The 19,665-nt window shown below is 29.4% G+C and overlaps 2 protein-coding genes across 4 annotated transcripts; both read right to left on the minus strand.

Annotated features, from left to right (window-relative positions):
- Positions 1-9,375: 9,375 nt before the first annotated feature.
- On the minus strand, positions 9,376-12,874 carry LOC126843151 (uncharacterized). 2 transcript variants are annotated; one of them, XM_050580512.1, is made up of 5 exons: positions 12,724-12,874; positions 12,559-12,588; positions 11,728-11,763; positions 10,585-11,285; positions 9,376-9,504 (listed from the first exon to the last, which is right to left on the minus strand). In XM_050580512.1, exons 1-4 carry the CDS (start codon positions 12,779-12,781, stop codon positions 10,636-10,638), a joined length of 774 nt encoding a protein of 257 aa, XP_050436469.1. In that variant the 5' UTR covers positions 12,782-12,874; the 3' UTR covers positions 9,376-9,504; positions 10,585-10,635. The 2 variants fall into 2 exon arrangements, with proteins under 2 accessions (XP_050436469.1, XP_050436468.1); XM_050580511.1 differs by having other exon boundaries at positions 10,580-11,285.
- A 1,419-nt stretch (positions 12,875-14,293) lies between these two features.
- LOC126843152 (uncharacterized) lies at positions 14,294-18,729 on the minus strand. 2 transcript variants are annotated; one of them, XM_050580514.1, is made up of 6 exons: positions 18,595-18,729; positions 18,334-18,363; positions 18,207-18,251; positions 16,816-16,851; positions 15,636-16,264; positions 14,294-14,410 (listed from the first exon to the last, which is right to left on the minus strand). In XM_050580514.1, exons 1-5 carry the CDS (start codon positions 18,650-18,652, stop codon positions 15,690-15,692), a joined length of 744 nt encoding a protein of 247 aa, XP_050436471.1. In that variant the 5' UTR covers positions 18,653-18,729; the 3' UTR covers positions 14,294-14,410; positions 15,636-15,689. The 2 variants fall into 2 exon arrangements, with proteins under 2 accessions (XP_050436471.1, XP_050436470.1); XM_050580513.1 differs by having other exon boundaries at positions 15,631-16,264.
- Between the last annotated feature and the right edge of the window lie 936 nt (positions 18,730-19,665).

Raw genomic sequence — 19,665 nt, forward strand, 5'->3', positions numbered from 1 at the left:
AAAAAAAAAAAAAACGATACATTGGCAAAGTAAACACTGACAAAGTAAACAATTCGTCTGTAATAACAAATTTCTGCTAACGTTGCGACTGATGCTTGCTCAAATTTTACTAAAATTTCTAATATTTTTCGAACATAGTGTCGGACATACATAGGTAAAAAATTACAAATAAAGCAAGAATTTTCCAGTATTAGGAAGAAAACAATTATTAGGGTACATCGTTCGTGTACAATAATTCGATGCCATCGTTACCGGTCAACGACAGAAAGAATACTAACAGAGGATCTTAATACACTGGGACACTAACATTTATGACTGGAAACTGAAACCTAACAATGACGTCTGGTACTTTTTAACCCCCCCCCCCCACCGCCAATTGAAACGGTAATCGATTTTAGTAAAATTCCACAGCTATGGACGAAAACAAACGAGGGGAATCCCCATCTCGAGCATGGTAACCCTGGTCACCCGCCCCAAGTTCTACCAATATAATCTTGATTAGATACCCTTAAATGCATAACCGTGTCATACTGTCAATTTCGGAAAATCCGAGTATAAATGTTTTAGTTGTGGTTACGGTTTTTTATTGATTGAACACCTTCCCGGCTCCGCGTTGAACTAAAATTTAATTTACATATCATATACAGGGTGATTTTTTTATCAAGAGCCACTCAATATCTCATTGGGTTTAACGAGAAATTAATTTCCATATTGTTTTTATACAATGTTGTCTCAGTTTTTCACATTTTTTTTTTTTGTTTTTACCACCCTCTCAACTTAGTTTTTTTGATGGCATTTTTTGAAACTTAAAAGGTAACGTATATATTTTATCAATCTTTTAAATTGAAAATAATGTACTAAAAAATTTTGACTGGTCGATAACCAGTTTCGGATAACTATTTTTAAAGTTATAAGAGTTTTTTAAAATTAGGATGGGAGGGGAAGTGCGCTTGGGAAATGCGCGCAGATAAAAATAATACTACACTCCACCTTTCCTCCTGCCCTAAACTTGAACTTCAATAAATTAAAAAATAGTTATCCAAAACTAGAGATATTGAGTGGCTTATGATAAAAAAAATCACCCTGACAAGGTTGGTCCTTATTTTTGAAATTTAAAATTTTTATTTGCAGACCTCTCTAGATTTGTTCTTACAAATATAAAAATAATGCGTGTAAAAGTTGGTCATGGTTTATCAACCCCGATACTCACCCCAAGAAGATTAAAAATTTTGGGGTTAGTTTTTTATAATTATTTAAAATTTTTTTTTTACTTACAGTAAGATTGCTTAGAACTTTTATTATCAATAAAATTATTTCCTATAACAAGTGTATTTACAAAAAAAAAAAAACAATTAAAAAAGAAGTGCACTTTTTAAATAATTCCTTTAATAATAATTATAAAAACATATTTGCCGGTTCCTTAAAATAAAAAAAACATTATACTAAAAACCGTATAATTTTAATAGTATATATGTATATTTTATAATTATGTGCAGTTAGAGAGAATTGGAGGGCTTAACTCCCCACAAAATAAACTAGCAAAACCCTCCCCCCCACCTTTTCCTCGAAAAAATGTTGCCAAAAATTTAATAGTGAAGCTACTTTTTTGGAGTAAGTAGAATAGTTTTTGAGATGAATAGAAAAAACAAAACAACTACCCCAAATTTCAAATTTCTAACCATATTGGAGCACGTGCACGTGGTGAATTAATCATGATCAAACTTTAGACACATTATTTCTATAAGTGTGAAAACAAATTTGAGGTGTCTGCGAAGCAACAATTTTAGAAAAAAATTGTACCTCTACTACTAAGGACCACCGTCAAAAATTTGATTCCCATTGGAATTTATTCTAAGTATGACTCGAGTTGTGATTGGGTTGACTCGAGATTGGCCGGCGGTGTAATAACTATACAACTTTGGTTTAATAGCTTTTCACTTTTTCTCATCGCAATTCGCTCAATTATTTTATTAGTGTATCATGATAACTAAATACCTAACTATTATAGTACCCTTTAGTGTAACCTCTATTAGTTACATAGTACCAATTGCTTTGAAAATAAGAGCTGTATCATTTTTCTGCCGTTATTTCTGATACATAGTTATCACAAATTGGTGGTAACACGAATAATGGGACCTTTTCAGTAGCATCGACAGAACTGTTTACCTAACCAAAGGCTTGAATTTGGACTAATGTGTTGGATTTTATTTTTGATACTCTGAATTTTCAATGTATGGAATGCACTAGTGTGTATTATTATAAACGACGAATCGTGTAAGCAACACACGGTTAGTTATATATTTTTTTTACCCTAAATTCGTATCGATATGAAATAACACACGAGTGGATAATAATACACATAGAAACACTTAGTAATGTACCCAGATTTTCAGATTGTCTTATTTGTTTAGCTTGGTATCGACGTGGAAATCATTTATGAGCAATGGCCCGCTCGATACACTGTTCTAAATCAACACACACCCACATAAACGGTTTTACAAATTTGGAATCTAGCACACAATAATGTGTTGAAAAATAATTTGAAAAAACAACGCGATTTTCAATTTAATATAATATGTAGGATCAATCTGTGTACCCTGAATTGTTATTGTAGAAATCGAATTTAAGCCCATCCAGTACCAATGGGGTAACATAATAAAATTGTAAAATACTGCCCCCCCCCCCCAAGAAAAATGGAATAAAAATCACTTTCAAATAAACGAACAACTAATTGTAGAGTGCCATCTTTGTGGAATGCGGTTAATGTTGAGGTTACAAATATTATGAAAAACATTTAATCATTTGTACACAAAAGTTTTTTGATTAATGTACATAAAAATGTTAACTTTACATTTTCCCATTTGTTAGCTAGAAGGGATAGAAACGATATGTCATTTTTACACATTCTCAAGCCATGACTATAGGGATTTAGGTCTGAAAAGTAAAAGGTAATGAAATTATTGACTACTACTACTACTATACTGATTTTTTATACGTTTACACAAATAATATTTTTCACTATATTATGCATGACCAAATAAATACATAACATTTTCAATTTGTAAGAGAGTATAAGTTTTATTTAATGGAAATATAATGTGGGTTATGCACTAGTATATAAACAATTTATTAATAATTATTCTGTATTTAAAGAAACTGTATATTTTTTATGACACCTTTGGATCCATTCTGTAATGAAAAAAAAACGTTGTTATCATTCGTAGCTCAAGTATAAATTAATTTTATTACTAAAATAAGTTAATTTTGTATGTATATTACATGAAGATTGTAGTTAGGTTAGGTTATATATATATATTCAGGGAAATCGATTTAACACAAGACACTTGGAAAATAATTACAAATTTATAGTTTTACTTTTTCTGTGTTTATATTTTATTTATATGAACAGTATTATAATATTATAATGAACTATTTTCTTGTCTAGCTTCGATGCAGAAGGAGAAGATATTGTTTTAACAATAATGTGTTTTTATTTTTCAATTTTTTTTTCTGGATATTTTTAAACCCGCTGAACCGGTTTGTTTGTGTAACTGTATAGATTGAAAATCGTACCCGTAAAGAACTTTATTGGGCAGAAATTTAAAAGGTTTACCCCCTTTCCCTTCAAAATTGAAAACCAATCGTACAAATTATCTATTTTTCAACTTAAAACTTATGGTGCTCTATAACTTTTTTAAAAATACTTGAATAAGTTCAAATTTGTATGGACCGTTCTTTAAACATAACACTAACGATAAACGTTGGTAAACCCAAAAAAAGGTGAAAATTACAACTTTGACCGTAGTCTCGTTTCTGGGTTGCTATTTTATTATATTGCTAATCAGCTACCTAATTATATGGGTAACTATGACAATACATTTTTATAGACAGGTGATCAGCCCTAATCGTATCCATCCTAATACTTAATACTAATATGTATGCACATGTCGTTCCAAAAGTTTAATGCTATACTACTTTTTTTTTTATGTAAGTAGCATTAGATTTTGAAACAAATAGAATAAACTAAAAAACTAGCCTTAATTTCAAATATTTAACCCTACTGGGGAACATATTAGTATGTAAAATTTTACACACATTATGTTTAAGCGTAATAACAAATAAAGGAGGAACAGCCAAGTATAATTATGAGAAAAAAATTGGGCATCTATTACTAAGGACCACCCTAATATGATACATAGGTCGATAGCCAGATGTAACCCCCCCCCCCCCCATAACTTCCAAGTCTAATTATAAAAAAGATAAATAATTGGTAATTTTTAATTGTCGACAAATAGCATAGATAATCATTTTTCAAACAGAAAAAAGCTATAAAATTGTAATTATTTTCCAAAAAAAAAGAATGTCTTGCACTAAATGAATAACCTGGTTAATACAGGGTGAATCATTCATCGCGGGTCACTCAATATCTCATAGGGTTTAATAAGAAATTTAATTTTTTTTTCATATTATCTTTATTCAATGAGATCTCAACTTTTCACAACATTTTTTTTCTTTTAACCCCCTCTCAACTAAGGTTTTTTTGACAGCATATTTTGAATTTTAAATGGTAACGCTTACATTAAAGTTATTGAAGTTTCAAGTTTAGGGCAAGAGGAAAGATGGAGTGTAGTATTGTTTTTATATGCGCGCACTTCACAACCGTACTTCCCCTCTCGTCTTAAATTTTAAATAATATGAATTGCTAATGACTCTTGAAAAATTGAGATCACATTACACATAAACACTATGAAAAAAAAAATTAAATAAAATTATTAATTAAACCCAGTGAGATACTGCGTGGCCCATGATAAAGTAATCGCCCTGTATACGTATGTTTTTGAAGGTACCTCAGCAATGGTGATGACATTGTTGGCGAAGTCTGAATGCGTTATAATGCGAATCCCATTCAACCTGGTCATGAGTGTAACCAGGAAAACCATATTGGCAAAGGTGAACAGGAACTAATTGACCTGTACTAGGATCCCTTTTGACCCATCTTCTCTGACATCTTGACCAACTAATTTGCGGATGATGACAATGTTGGATTATGACAGGAGGACGACTAGATGGATATTGAGGAACAGATATAGAAGAACTGGAGGGAGTATATTGAGAAACAGTATAGGGAACACTTGGCCGAGGAGCAATATTATATTCAGAAGAAACGGCCATACTTTGAGAAGGACGAGACGAATTATATGATACAGGATTATAAGGAGCATTTGAAAGTGGAGGGGCAGTGTATGATACAGGATTATAAGGAGCATTTGAAAGTGGAGGGGCAGTGTATGAAACAGGATTATAAGCCAAACTTGAAGAAGGCAGAGGAGCCGTTTTTGCAGGAGTGATGACAGTGACACTAGTAGAAGGACGAGCAAGAGGACATGGAGGAGGATTTGAAGATTCACACGAAGAATCGGAAGACTCAGAAGAATGACAAGGAGCAGCATCACACGCAAGAGGACAATGGGCACGAGAAGAAGCACAGGAAGCATCATCACGTTCAAGAGAACACTGAGAATGAAAGCAGCTGAACTCTGTGAAAACATGTAAAGTAATTTGAACATTATAAAATTATATTGCACACAACTTATTAAACGTAATGTATGGATACAAAACATATTAATTGGTTTTTTTTTTAAATTTAACCAGTGTTCAAAAGCGTCCCGTCCCATTTTTGAGAACGGACATCCAATAAGGTAATTATTTGATTAATGAGCTTTTATTGTGAATTGTTTAGTATTGTTACTTAAATAGTGCGAACAAAATTAATTATTCTATAATTAAATAGACGTAGATCATTGTGTACACATCATAACTTAACAAATGTAAATAATTAACTGCACTTGCATTTCCTAAATCAAAGGACTGATAAAAAGTATAAGGTGGTGAAAAAACGTACCTCTTGCTATTCTTTTGAATTTATCTCTTAAATACTCTAAAATAATAATAAACAAAAAAAATTAGATTATGCAATATGGAACGTATGTATTACAAATAGGTGCAGTGTTTAAAGATTAGTATCAAAGAGTTTATTTGAAAGTGGTTTTATCACTTTTATTACCAATAATTCCTGTAGACTTGTGACCTCTCCGTCCCCACTATGTTTTGATCCCATTATGCCTCAACCCCACTGTACTGGCTTACTTGGATAAAATCACTCTCAAATAAACACTTATAAGGCAAGTAGCAGGCTAGAAACAAAATAATTAATCGTCTCGAGATGATAAAATAATATGGGCCCAATTATTATTACTTACAGACCTGTGTATTGTTTATAAACAAATTTAAAAAGGGACATTTTTTATCTGTTTGGCTATAAATAATTGTGTACTACTACATTATTGTTACAGCTTGTATACATATAAATATATAAGTGTTATGTGAACATATCTTCGATGCTGAGAAGTTACTGTTTTGCTTATTTTAAGTCGATATTTGTTTAAATAAAACAACATTTTATGAATGAATTTTTGTGTATTTACTTATTGTACCGATATCAGAAAACAATGCAACTAGGTTAGTTACCTACTATTTTGCTGTATTGTATTAATAGAGCCTGTACGTTATACTTACAATGTAATGGAAATTTGAGTGAAATCGATATTGTATACCAATTTTGTATTTCTAAACGACTTTTGAACAAGTACAAAACAATAGCCAACACCTAATGGTCGAGCCGTAGAGGCTCAGAGTCATAGAATTGTTTATACTTATTAAGCATTAATTACATGATTTATTGTTATTATTATTTATCTATTCCTATTCAACATATTAAATGCATACCCTTCATAGTAAACGAAGGTAAAAATATACTTGATATCCAAGAAAGCAATAGTGTTACACTATAATAACATAATGAATAAGCAGTGGAATAGGGCATAGTGTATATAATGACTATAGTATAATTTATAACGTGCAAATTGTTTTTTATTTTTTACTTACTAGAAAAAAAAAGAGGATCATTATGTTCATGTGATTCACTTGAATGACCTGATTGCACTATACAGAACAGAATTTATAAAAAAAAAATTGAGTAATATTTATTAACGTGCAGCAGTTAATAGCTATTTGTTACTTACCATGTGGACGTGGCTGGCTTTGCGAGACTAAAATGTATAAAGAATAGAATTTTGTATTAATGTAAATTTATACTTGCAAATTTAGATTTATGAAGTAATTATGGATAATGCATTCAAGTGATCAATTGCAATCAAAACAATAGAATGAATGTTATTATTAACTACCGTAAAAATTTCAGATGGGTAATCAACTTGAACAAATAAAGTAAAACAAATGTTAAATAATTTACAAACACATTTTACCTAATGATATACCGATAATGGCGAGGGCTAGAAAAATAATAGTAAATGTTTGCATCTTGTAATAATGGACGAATGAATGTTTCCAATACTAGAAACCACCGCTTAGTTGTACAACAGAGAACTTACAGAGAACGTACGGTAAGTCGCTTTAAATGAACATAATACACAATGTTTCAGCAAGTGTTGGTCGACCTAAATAACAATGTTTTATTAAAGTATGACGCAAACGACTGTTAACGTCTGTTAAATAAAAAAACCATCCGAGTGTATCGCGAGACACACAAAATAAGTTGAAATCGTATATTTCAACATGTACTGTTATTTACAATGTTAAGTAAAATAAGATTTTGAATATTTAAAAATAAAATAAGTAAATCACTCAATATCTTATTGGGTTTATTAATAATTTTTTTTTTTTTTTTTCATAGTGTTTTTGTGAAAATTTGAGATAACATTGTATAAAAACACTGGAAAAATAGTTGTAACAGGGTTTATTAAACACTATGAGATATTGAGTGGTTCAAGATCACATTAGTTCATGTATAATGTCTTTCCTGTAAACATTTTTAGGAATAGGTAAAGAAAATATAAATTCATATTTGTACGCATTTACCGAAAGGTTATGTCTTATTTAACAAATAAAGATTGTATGAAAAGCTTTACAGGTAGAAAATTATTTGTATCATATCTATGAAAATAATGAATATATTGTACATTTTAAAATTGTATTTGTTTTAATTGTTCGACGAATTTGTAATATAATTCAACTTACTTGAAAGCAATTTTGTCATTAAATTATATGTTTTTTTTTTTCGAATAAAAAAATACATTTCAATAAGTACTGTCCCTGTGACCATTGTATACTCAGTTCAAATAACTTTTTACCCTCGTTTTCACTAAAGGGTTCATCGCTGTTTCAATTAATTTGTAAAATCTTATGTCATCAAAATAGCTGTTCACTATATTTAATGTACTTTTCACTTAGAATCCTAATTAATTGGCATTAATCCCTTACACTCATAACTAATTTACTACATTCTTGAAAATCATACGTTTTATTTCAAACAGCTTGTATATTAATTGTACATAAATTTTATATTTTCTGTCTTAATACAATCTATAACAACGTTTAAAACTATTTTTTTAACTCCCATAATATTTTTAAATTTACTCCCATGTAGCTTATTAAATTTTAATTTCATTGTAACATGATTTACTCATATTCTATATTATTTTAATAGTCACTATTATAAAAAAAAAATGTTTACCTTTTTTATTTTGAGGTTAAATTGTTGAATTTTTTCTTCTTTATTTTTTTATTGTATTTCTTTAGTTAAAGTTATTTATATCTTTTTTATATACACACATGTTAGTTCAACATAATACTATAAAAATTAAATGACAAATTATTGTATAGTTACATTTTTCCAATTTCAATTCTTTATTTTAAGTTTAATTTAAAACTTTTAAATATTATATCAAAACATCTTTTTTTTATAGTCGGTTCCACGGTACTTTTACATTTTTTTTTTTGTACACAAATATAACTCAAATACAAATTTTTGAAAAATTTCATTTGAAGAGCAAAATTGTTTAATTGTTTAATTGGCATTTATTAATAAAGTAAAATTATAACTGTTTATCTGTCATATCTAATCTTGATCAAATCATGAGTAATCCTATTAATATATGAAGTTGATGTTCACCAATATACCTTTAATATCCCAATTTCTTTTTTATTAATATTTATTATTTTCCAACAAAGCAGAACCACTAACCGTAGAATACTTATTATACTATTTTCAACCAAACTTAGCAGTGATTCAAGTCACCGATTTGCATTTCCAAAGTCAAGTCGACTCGAGTTTTTTAAATGTTTGAGATATGCACAAACATATCATATTCAAACGCATCTCAGCCCATCACAATAACTACTTTTTAATTACTTCATTTAATTTGTCTTCAACGACAAATTATGTTTTATTGAGAGTACACAAATTAACATGACCAATGAAAAACAAAACGATTTCAATTTACATGAGAGTAAAAGTTTACTGTGATTTAATGGTAATATAATGTTAATTGTGTAAATGTATAATAATAATTAAATAATAATAGGTTATAATGACTATTCTGTATTGAAAGAAACTGGATATTCTATGGCACCTTTGGATTTAATCTGAAATACAAAAAAAGTTATTATCATTCGTAGCTCAAATTAAAATTATTTTCATTTTTGTCAAATTTTTTTGTCTGGATATCTTTTAAACCGCTGAACCGTTTTGTTCATGACAAACGATCAGCCCAAATCGTATCCACTCTAATACTAAAAATCAATATTTTTGTTCATGTCGCCCAAAAAGTTTAATATTGTAACTACTATTTTTGCGCAAGTTTTGTAGATTTTAAATCAAATAAAATTTTTTTAAAAAACCACCCCTAATTTCAAATGTTTAACCCTAAATGGGGCACTTTTCAATTATGGTCAAATTTTCTACACAACTTTTTTATGTGTAAAAACACATTTGACGGGACTGGGTTGGGTTATGTTAGTAATAACCCCGAAAATTGCCAAGTCTATACTAAGAAAAAATTAATATTCGGTAATATTAAATTGTCGACAAATAACATAAATAACAAATCTTTAATCGGAAAAAATCTATAAAATTGTAATTATTTTCTGATTAAACAAATGTCTTGAACTCTATGAATAACCTGGTAAGTACTTGAATGGCTCATTTATCATTGGCCGCTCCATATCTCATTGGGTTTAATAAGAAATTAAATATATTTTTCATATTGTCTTTATTCAATGAGATCTCAACTTTTCCCAGTTTTTTTTTTTACTTTTAGCCCCTCTCAACTTAGTTTTTTTGACAGCATATTTTGAATTTTAAATGGTCACGCATATGTTTTATTAACTTTTTAAACAGTGATATAATATACTAACAATTTTGACTGGTCGTTAACCAGTTTCGGATACCAATTTTCGAAGTTTTTGAAGTTTCAAGTTTAGGACAGGAGAAAGGGTGGAGTGTAGTGTTATTTTTATATGCGCGCACTTCACAACCGTACTTCCTTTTCCGTCTTAAATTTTAAATAACATGAATTGCTAATAGTTTGTGGAAAATTGAGATAACGTTACATAAAAACACTATGAAAAATAAAAAAATAAACTATTAATTAAACCCAGTGAGATATTGAGCGGTCCATAATAAAAGAATCACCCTGTATACGTATGTTTTTAAAGGTACCTCACTTGTGATGACAATGATGACGAAGTCTAAATGTGTTACAATGCGAATGCCGTTCAACATTCATGACGACACTTAGCTATAAATTTGCCACATTTTTTGTCCCATTCAACTTCATGATGACGGTAATTACCCATACCATACTCGTTAAGGTTAACAGTCTCTTCTATAAGTGTATAAGGATTCTCTTTAACCCATACTTCATGACAATGGTTGTAACGAATTTTCGGATGATGACAATGTGTTCCATGATATTGGATTATGACAGGAGTAGGATTCGGATCATAATTAGAAGAGTTTTCAGAAAAATTAGAGGTAGGATAAGGATAAGAAATAGGACGAATATATGCAGAAGGATTATAAGTTTGAGGAGTATTCAATACAGGAGGGTTGATAGGTAGAGCAACAGTATTTCCAGAAGCAATATTGGTCATGTTTGGAGGAAGTCCAGAAGTAGTATATGAAGAAGGATTATTAAGAGGGTTTGAAGTTTGAGGGTCAGCCAATACAGAGGGATTATAATAAGGGGTTAAAGGTTGAGCAATATTATATCCAGAAGGATTATTGGTCATGTTTGGAGGAAGTTGAGGATTAGTGTACGAAGAAGGGTTATAAGGAACTTGATAAGGACCAGGAGCAGAAGTGTAAACAACATTTGAAGGGGGAACACATTCATCATGGCAATCAGTATGACAACAGTCCATCGCTATAGAAACATGTACAAGTAATTTAAACATTATACAATTTGAAAGTAAAATGAAAATTATTAATCACTCTTTTTTGAAAACAAGGATCCAATAACAGTTAATTATTTGACAAGTTCGAAATATTTTACATGAACATTAAATCTAATAAAATTATTAATTAATTAATAAATAATTTATGTTGTATAATTATTATAAAATAAATCAAGATTATTATATTCGCACATTTTTTATTATCAAAAATCGACTGAAAACAAAAAATTTAAAACTAAAAGCTATCTAATATATCCAAGATTAAGGTGTCTTTATTGTGAATTGTTTAATATTGTTACTTAAATAGCGCGAACAAAATTCATTCATAAGTAAATAAATGTAAATAATTAAGCACTGGAATTCCCTAAATCAAAGAACTAATATAAAGTATAAGGTGGTGAAAAAACATACCTCTTTGTAGTTTACGAAACAAATCTTTTATATGAACTAAAATAATAATAAACAAAAAGTTAGGATAATTGACAGAATTACACATAATTCAGCATTGTTTAGAATACATAATATGATATGTATGTGTTTACTTATTTACACAAGGTAGTCCAGAGCACCCACAAGAATTAATGTTTTAATCTATGGATGAACCAATTAGTTCATATAGCAATAAGGTATGTGATTTCCTCCAGGACCGTATTTAAACAATAGTATATTGTTATACATACATCACACTGTGATGGAAATATGTTTCCAACCATAAGAACATATTAATACAAGTATTAGCAACTCTACCGATAAACGTTGCCCCTGCTGGAAGGAGTTTCTCTGCACTTAGGAGAATTAAAACATGGCTTCATTCAAGTATGACTGAAGATAGACCATCAGCATTATGTCTTATTTATGTGTATAATAAAGTGGATGTTTTAGATCAAATAGATCATATTATTGATATTTTTGCTAAAACTAAAAATAGACGGCTTGAATTTGTGTTGTAAAAATTGTTGTTTTTTTTTTTTTGACATGTTCATTTCTTAGCTCTGGCACATAACCGAAAAAAGCGGTCCTTACAAAAGCGTTACCACACGGAGATGGAGTTGGGAGTGGGAATGGGGATGAAGATGAGGTTGGGGGTAGAATATAAGGGTAGAGGATAGGGGTGGGAGATAGGGTGTGGGTGATAGGGGTAGGAGATAGGGGTAAGAGATATAGGTAAGATATAAGAGATTTGTTGCACGTTCAACGTACAAATTAGAACTAAATGTTGAATTCAAAATAGTTTTTACTCACAACAACGATGATGATAATGATGTGATCCACCTTATTGCATTACAGAAAAAAATGTATTTATTATTAGCTAACATAAAATCACGAATATGGTATATAGTTAATTTCAGACAATCCACTTGAAAATGAAGAAGTGTTAAAATACAACATATTATACACTTATATTACCCAATGATATTCCAGTGATGAAGAGAGCTAGAAAAAGAATGTTATTAAAATGTAGCATCGTGTAATAATGGAAAAATGTATGTTTCCAATTTAGAAAAACACCGTTGAGTTATGCAATAGACAACGCGATAACGTACAGAGAAAACTTTAACTGAACTTGATATACTTTATTTAGTGATTTCGTAGAAACGATTTTACTTAAGTGTGTCGCAAATGATGGTGATTTATTACAAATAAAAAAAAAAAAATGATACACCACAGTAAACACTGACAAAGTAAACAATTCTTCAGCAATAACAAATTTCGGTTAACGTTGGAACTATTCTAATGTTACAAATATTTTTCGAACACGATAAATGGAAAGACATATATAATTCATTTGAAGAGCAGAATTGTTTAATTGTTTAATTAGCATTTATTAATAAAGTAAAACTATAACACTGTATGTGTCATATCTAATCTTAATACAATCTTACAATTTTCCCTTATAATCTTAAATAATTCGCATTAATATCTTATGCTCATAACTAATTTACTTTATTCTCGAATACCTAACTTTTATTCCCAACAGCTTGTATATTAATTGTACATAATTTTTATATTTTGTGTCTTAATACAATCTATAACAACGTTTAAAACTATTTTTTTAATTCCCATAATATTTTTAAATTTACTCCCATGTAGTTTATTAAATTTCAATTTAATTTTAACATAATTTACTCATATTCAACATTATTTTACTAGTCATAATTATAAAAAAAAAATGTTTACCTTTTTGCTTTTGAGTTTAAAATGTTGAATTTTTTCTTCATTTATTTTTTAATTTTATTTCTTTAGTTAAAGTTATATATGTCTTTTTCATATACACACATGTTAGTTCAAGATAAAACTATAAAAATGTAATGACAAATCATTGTATAGTTACATTTTTACAATTGAAATTCTTTATTTAAAGTATAATTCAAAACTTTTAAATATTACTATCAAAAATATCTTTTTTTTTATATGTCGGTTCCATTTTACTTTTACATGTTTTTTTTTTGTACACAAATATAACTCAACTACAAATTTTTGAAAAATTTCATTTGAAGAGCAAAATTGTTTAATTGTTTATTTGGCATTTATTAATAAAGTAAATTTATAACTGTTTATCTGTCATATCTAATCTTGATCAAATCATGAGTAATCCTATTAATATATGAAGTTGATGTTCACCAATATACCTTTAATATCCCAATTTCTTTTTTATTAATATTTATTATTTTCCAACAAAGCAGAACCACTAACCGTAGAATACTTATTATACTATTTTCAACCAAACTTAGCAGTGATTCAAGTCACCGATTTGAATTTCCAAAGTCAAGTCGACTCGAGTTTTTTAAATGTTTGAGATATGCACAAACATATCATATTCAAACGTATCTCAGCCCATCACAATAACTACTTTTTAATTACTTCATTAATTTGTCTTTAACAACAAATTATGTTTTATTGAGAGTACACAAATTAACATGACCAATGAAAAACAAAACGATTTCAATTTACATGAGAGTAAAAGTTTACTGTGATTTAATGGTAATATAATGTTAATTGTGTAAATGTATAATAATAATTAAATAATAATAGGTTATAATGACTATTCTGTATTGAAAGAAACTGGATATTCTATGGCACCTTTGGATTTAATCTGAAATACAAAAAAAGTTATTATCATTCGTAGCTCAAATTAAAATTATTTTCATTACTAAAATAAGTTAATTTTTTATTAAATGAAGATTGTATTTATAAATGTAATTATATATATTCGGAGAAATCCGCTTAACACAAGACACTTGGAAAACAATTACAAATTTATAGTTTTACTTTTTTAAATGTGTTTATATTTTATTCATATGTAAGGTATTATAAAAAAATTAACTATTTTCTTTTTAGCTTCGATGTAGAAGGCGAAGATATTGTTTTAATAATGATGTATTTTTATTTTTCAAATTTTTTTGTCTAGATAGCTTTTAAACCGCTGAACCGTTTTGTTCATGACAAACGATCAGCTCAAATCGTATCCACTCTAATACTAAAAATCAATATTTTTGTACATGTCGCCCAAAAAGTTTAATATTATAACTATTTTTTTTGCGTAAGTATTGTAGATTTTAAATCAAATAAAAAAATTTTAAAAAACCACCCCTAATTTCAAATGGTTAACCCTAAATGGGGCATTTTTTAATTATGGTCAAATTTTCTACACAATTTTTTTATGTGTAAAAACACATTCGAGGGTTATGTTAGTAATAACCCCGAAAATTGCCAAGTCTATACTTAAAAAAGATAAATAATTGGTAATTTTTAATTGTCGACAAATAACATCAATAAAAACTTTTCAAAAAAAAAAAGCTATAAAATTGTAATTATTTTCCGATAAAACAAATGTCTTGCATTAAATAAATAACCGGATAAATACAGGGTGATTTTTTTATCAAGGGCCACTCAATATCTCAGAGGGTTTAATAAGAAATTAAATATATTTTTCATATTGTCTTTGTTCAATGTGATATCAACATTTCTCAATTTTTTTTCTTTTACCCCCCTTATCAACTAAGTTTTTTGTGACAGCATATTTTGAATTTTAAATGGTAACGCCTACATTCAATTTATTGAAGTCTCAAGTTTTGGGCAGGAGAAAGGGTGGAGTGTAGTGTTATTTTTATGTGCGCATACTTCACAACCGCACTTCCCCTCTCGTCTTAAATTTTAAATAACATGAATTGCTAATAGTTTGTGGAAAATTGAGATAACATTATATAAAAACACTATGAACAATAAAAAAATAAATTATTAATTAAACCCAGTGAGATATTGAGTGGTCAATAATAAAAGAATCACCCAGTATACGTATGTTTTTAAAGGTACCTCACTTGTGATGACAATGATGACGAAGTCTAAATGTGTTACAAGGCAAATCCCATTCATCAATGGTGATGACAATGTTTAAGTTGAAAAGTGTCATAATGTTCATCATATTCAACTTCATCATGACGGCGATTACCAAAACCATATGGGACAAGGTCAACAACATGTTCTCCACATGTATGAGGAAACTTTTGAACCCATCTTTCCTTACAGTGTTTATAATAAATGTTCTTCCGTTGACAGCGTGGGATACGATTCCTTATGACAGGAGTATAATTCGGAGCATAACTAGAAATGTTTCCAGTAGAACTAGGGGTAGTAAAAGGATAAGAAATAGAAGAAATAGGTGGGTTAGGATTATTAGTTTGGCGAGCAGGCAATACAGGAGCATTATAACGAGCAGTAGAAGTTTGAGGAGCAGCATACGCAGAAAGATAATTGGTATTACTTGAAGAAGTTTGAGGAGTAGTAAATACAGGAATATTGGTTAAGTTTGGAGTAGTTTGAGAAGCAGTATATGGAACCGGGTTATTAGAAGCTTTATAAGGAACAGCAGCAGGAGGGTAAGTCAAAGTTGAAGCGGGAGTACATTGAACAGGAGCACATTCATCATGACAATGCAAACGTTCCATCGCTATAGAAACATGTAAAATAATTTAAACATTTTTTATAATTTTAAAGTAAAATTAATCACACTTAATTAGTGTTAAATTTGAATTCACCACACAATAGTGCAAACAAATTGAATTACACACAACTTACTAAACTTAATGTATGGATAAAAAACTTATTAATGGGTTTTTAAAATTTAACTAGTGTACATAAGCGTTCGTCCTTTTTTGAAAACAAGGATCCAATAACAGTTGATAATTTTGGATTATAATAAATAGTTTATATTATACTATAATTATTAAGATCATTATATATTTCCCCATTTTTTCACCATAAAACGTTTGAAAGCAAAAAATTAAAAACAAAAAGTTATCTAATATATCCAAGATTAATTAGTTTTTTCGTGATTTGATTGATATTGTTACTTAATTAGAATGAACAAAATTCATTATTCTATAATTAAATAGATGTAGATCGTTGCGTCCACATAACTTAAATAATGTAAATAATTAAGCACTGGAATTCCCTAAATCAAAGAACTAATATAAAGTATAAGGTGGTGAAAAAACATACCTCTTTGTAGTTTACGAAACAAATCTTTTATATGAACTAAAATAATAATAAACAAAAAGTTAGGATAATTGACAGAATTACACATAATTCAGCATTGTTTAGAATATATAATATGATATGTATGTGTTTACTTATTTACACAAGGTAGTCCAGAGCACCCACAATAATTAATATTTTAATCTATGGGTTAACCAATTAGTTTATATAGCAATAATTAGGTTTTGTCATTTCCCCCCGCTTTAATGTGCTTCGTCCCAACATTTTATGAATTCATTTTTATGTATTTACTTATTGTACTGGTATCAGAAAACAATGCAATTAGGTAACTATTTTTCTGTATTGTATTATAGAACCTGTACGTTATAATTACAATCTAATGGAAATTTGCGTAAAATCAATGTTGTATACCAATTATATATTTCTAAACGACTTTTGAACAAGTACAAAACAATAGCCAACACTTAATGGTCGAGGTATACAGGGTGCTAAGTAGTCTTCACTCAAAACAAATTTACGAATGGTTCGGCGTGATAGAATTACTTTAAAAGAACAAATATTCTCAGCTGACGAGAATCTTACAACATTATTGCGGTATTTTAGTTAGTGTTATTTCACAGTGTTTAACAATATTTATGTGTTTAGATAAGAGAGAGAGATAAGAAATTAGTTATCACACGGAGATGGGGTTGGGGGTGGGAATGGGGATGAGATAGGGATGGGGATGAAGATAAGGTTGGGGTGGAAGATAAGGTTGGAGGGGGAAGATAGGGGTAGGAGATAGGGGGTAGGATATAGGGTAGGAAATATGGGGTAGGAGATAGGGGTGGAAGATAAGGGTAAAAGATAAGAGATATGATGTACGTTCACCGTTCAAATTAGAACAAAATGATAAATTCAAAATAGTTTAAGGGCCCGAATTCTCTATGAATTGTTTTAAGCCAGATATTAAACACTACAATATTAGCCAGAAACTTGATGTTTTAATGTACTAGCTTGTTACTGCTTCTTAATATACTATATCATTATCTATAATTCCACCACTACTCCAAATTTATTCGGTACTTCAACGAGACATGAAAATGCTCGTCGTGGCAGACTCGGCTGAAAAACTTTTTTTTACATAAATATTGCTTTTGGCTGAGGGTCAATAAGATAATCTGTGCGTGCGTTCATCACGCTGAACGTTACCGAGGAAAATTTGTGCGTGTGGCGCGATCTAGCGATTGCAAGTGATTATATATTTGTATTGACAAGACAATGTGTAGACAAAGACATATCCATGATCCTACGTGTCGGCTCGTTTTTCCAGAACTTTAGAAAATAAAAATTTAGCAAATTTAGCAATTCGCTTTTAGTTATACCGCGCAATTAATTTTTTAGTTTTTACTCACAATGATGATGATGATGATGATAGTCACGTGATCCATCTGAACCACCTTGTTGCATTACAGAAGAAAATGTATAAAAAATATTGAGTAATATTTATTGATGTGTAGTCAATAGTTAGTCGTTACTTACCAGTATGTGGACGTGGCTGACTTTTTGGGACTAAATATAAAACAAAAGAAATTAGGTATTAATATGAAGTCGTAGTTGCTTATTTAGGTTTGTGAAATTTAAATGTGTAACGCATTCAAGTGATCATATTCAGTCAAAACATTATCATAAAAGTTATTATTAGCTACCATAAAATCACGAATATGGTAAATAGTTAATTACAGATAATCAACTTGAAAATGAAAAAGTGTTAAAATAGAACATATTATAAACTTATTTTACCCAATGATGTTCCAATGATGAAGAGAGCTAGAAAAATAATTCTATTAAACTGTAGCATCGTGTAATAATGAAATAATGAATGTTTCCAAATTAGAAAAAAACACCGTTGATTTGTGCAATCGACGACTTGATAACGTACAGGGAAAACTTTAACTGAACATTATATACGTTATTTAGTGAAGTAGAAACGGTTTGACTTAAGTGGGTCGTAAATGTTTGTGATTTATTACAAAAAAATGATACACCATAATAAACACTGACAAAGTAAACAATTCTTCAGCAATAACAAATTACGGTTAACGTTGGGACTGATACTTTTCTAATGTTACAAATATTTTTCGAATACGATAAATGGAAATGCCGAATATACAGGTCACACCATAGTGGCAATGTGATAGGGGCCCCTATAGGTGAAAAAATTCAAATAAATCAAGAATTTCCAGTATTAGTAGGGAAAAAAATTAGGATTCATCGATAGTCTACAATCAGTTATTCCTTATCCAACCCCCACTGTACAGACAAATAATATCAAAATACTATTACATCACACACAGAACAATGCATGAAAATATATTCAGTTCACCTTCCCTCTTATCCTGCTATTGATTCAACACATTTAAAAGAGTTTTTAAAACCCCTAAGACCGAACTTTTTGGCAACGGGTGAGTTTAATGCCAAAACATTTACCAATGAGGCTGCACAACCGACAACTCAAGTGGAGAAATACTTCAACAAATCATAAACAATAACAATTACACGTCTATGTCTCCAAACGGCCCCACTTACTTGTAGTCCAGTCGACAAGTACTTAGTACCTTCGAAAAATTCCGACTTTAATGAAACTTTGGGAAGTTGTTTATGGGTGTCCAGTAGTGCTTCACCCAATTTATCCAACAAAAAAACCTTGTGGAATTTTGGGGAGGGGGAAAACCCCAAAATTTTCGCACTTTTTTTGGTTTTTTCGATATATTTCGAAAACGGTTAATTTTAGCTGATAATATTGAATTAGTAAAGTGTAGAATGCTAAATTTTCTACAATTTTTATATATAAAACTTTTTTTTTGACTGCAT

The sequence above is a fragment of the Adelges cooleyi genome, unplaced genomic scaffold (assembly GCF_023614345.1).
Source record: "Adelges cooleyi isolate 19-005CV unplaced genomic scaffold, UGA_ACOO_1.1 ACOO_flye_CR_arks_rails_tigmint_CR_PRNA_574, whole genome shotgun sequence".
Lineage (NCBI taxonomy): Eukaryota > Metazoa > Arthropoda > Insecta > Hemiptera > Adelgidae > Adelges > Adelges cooleyi.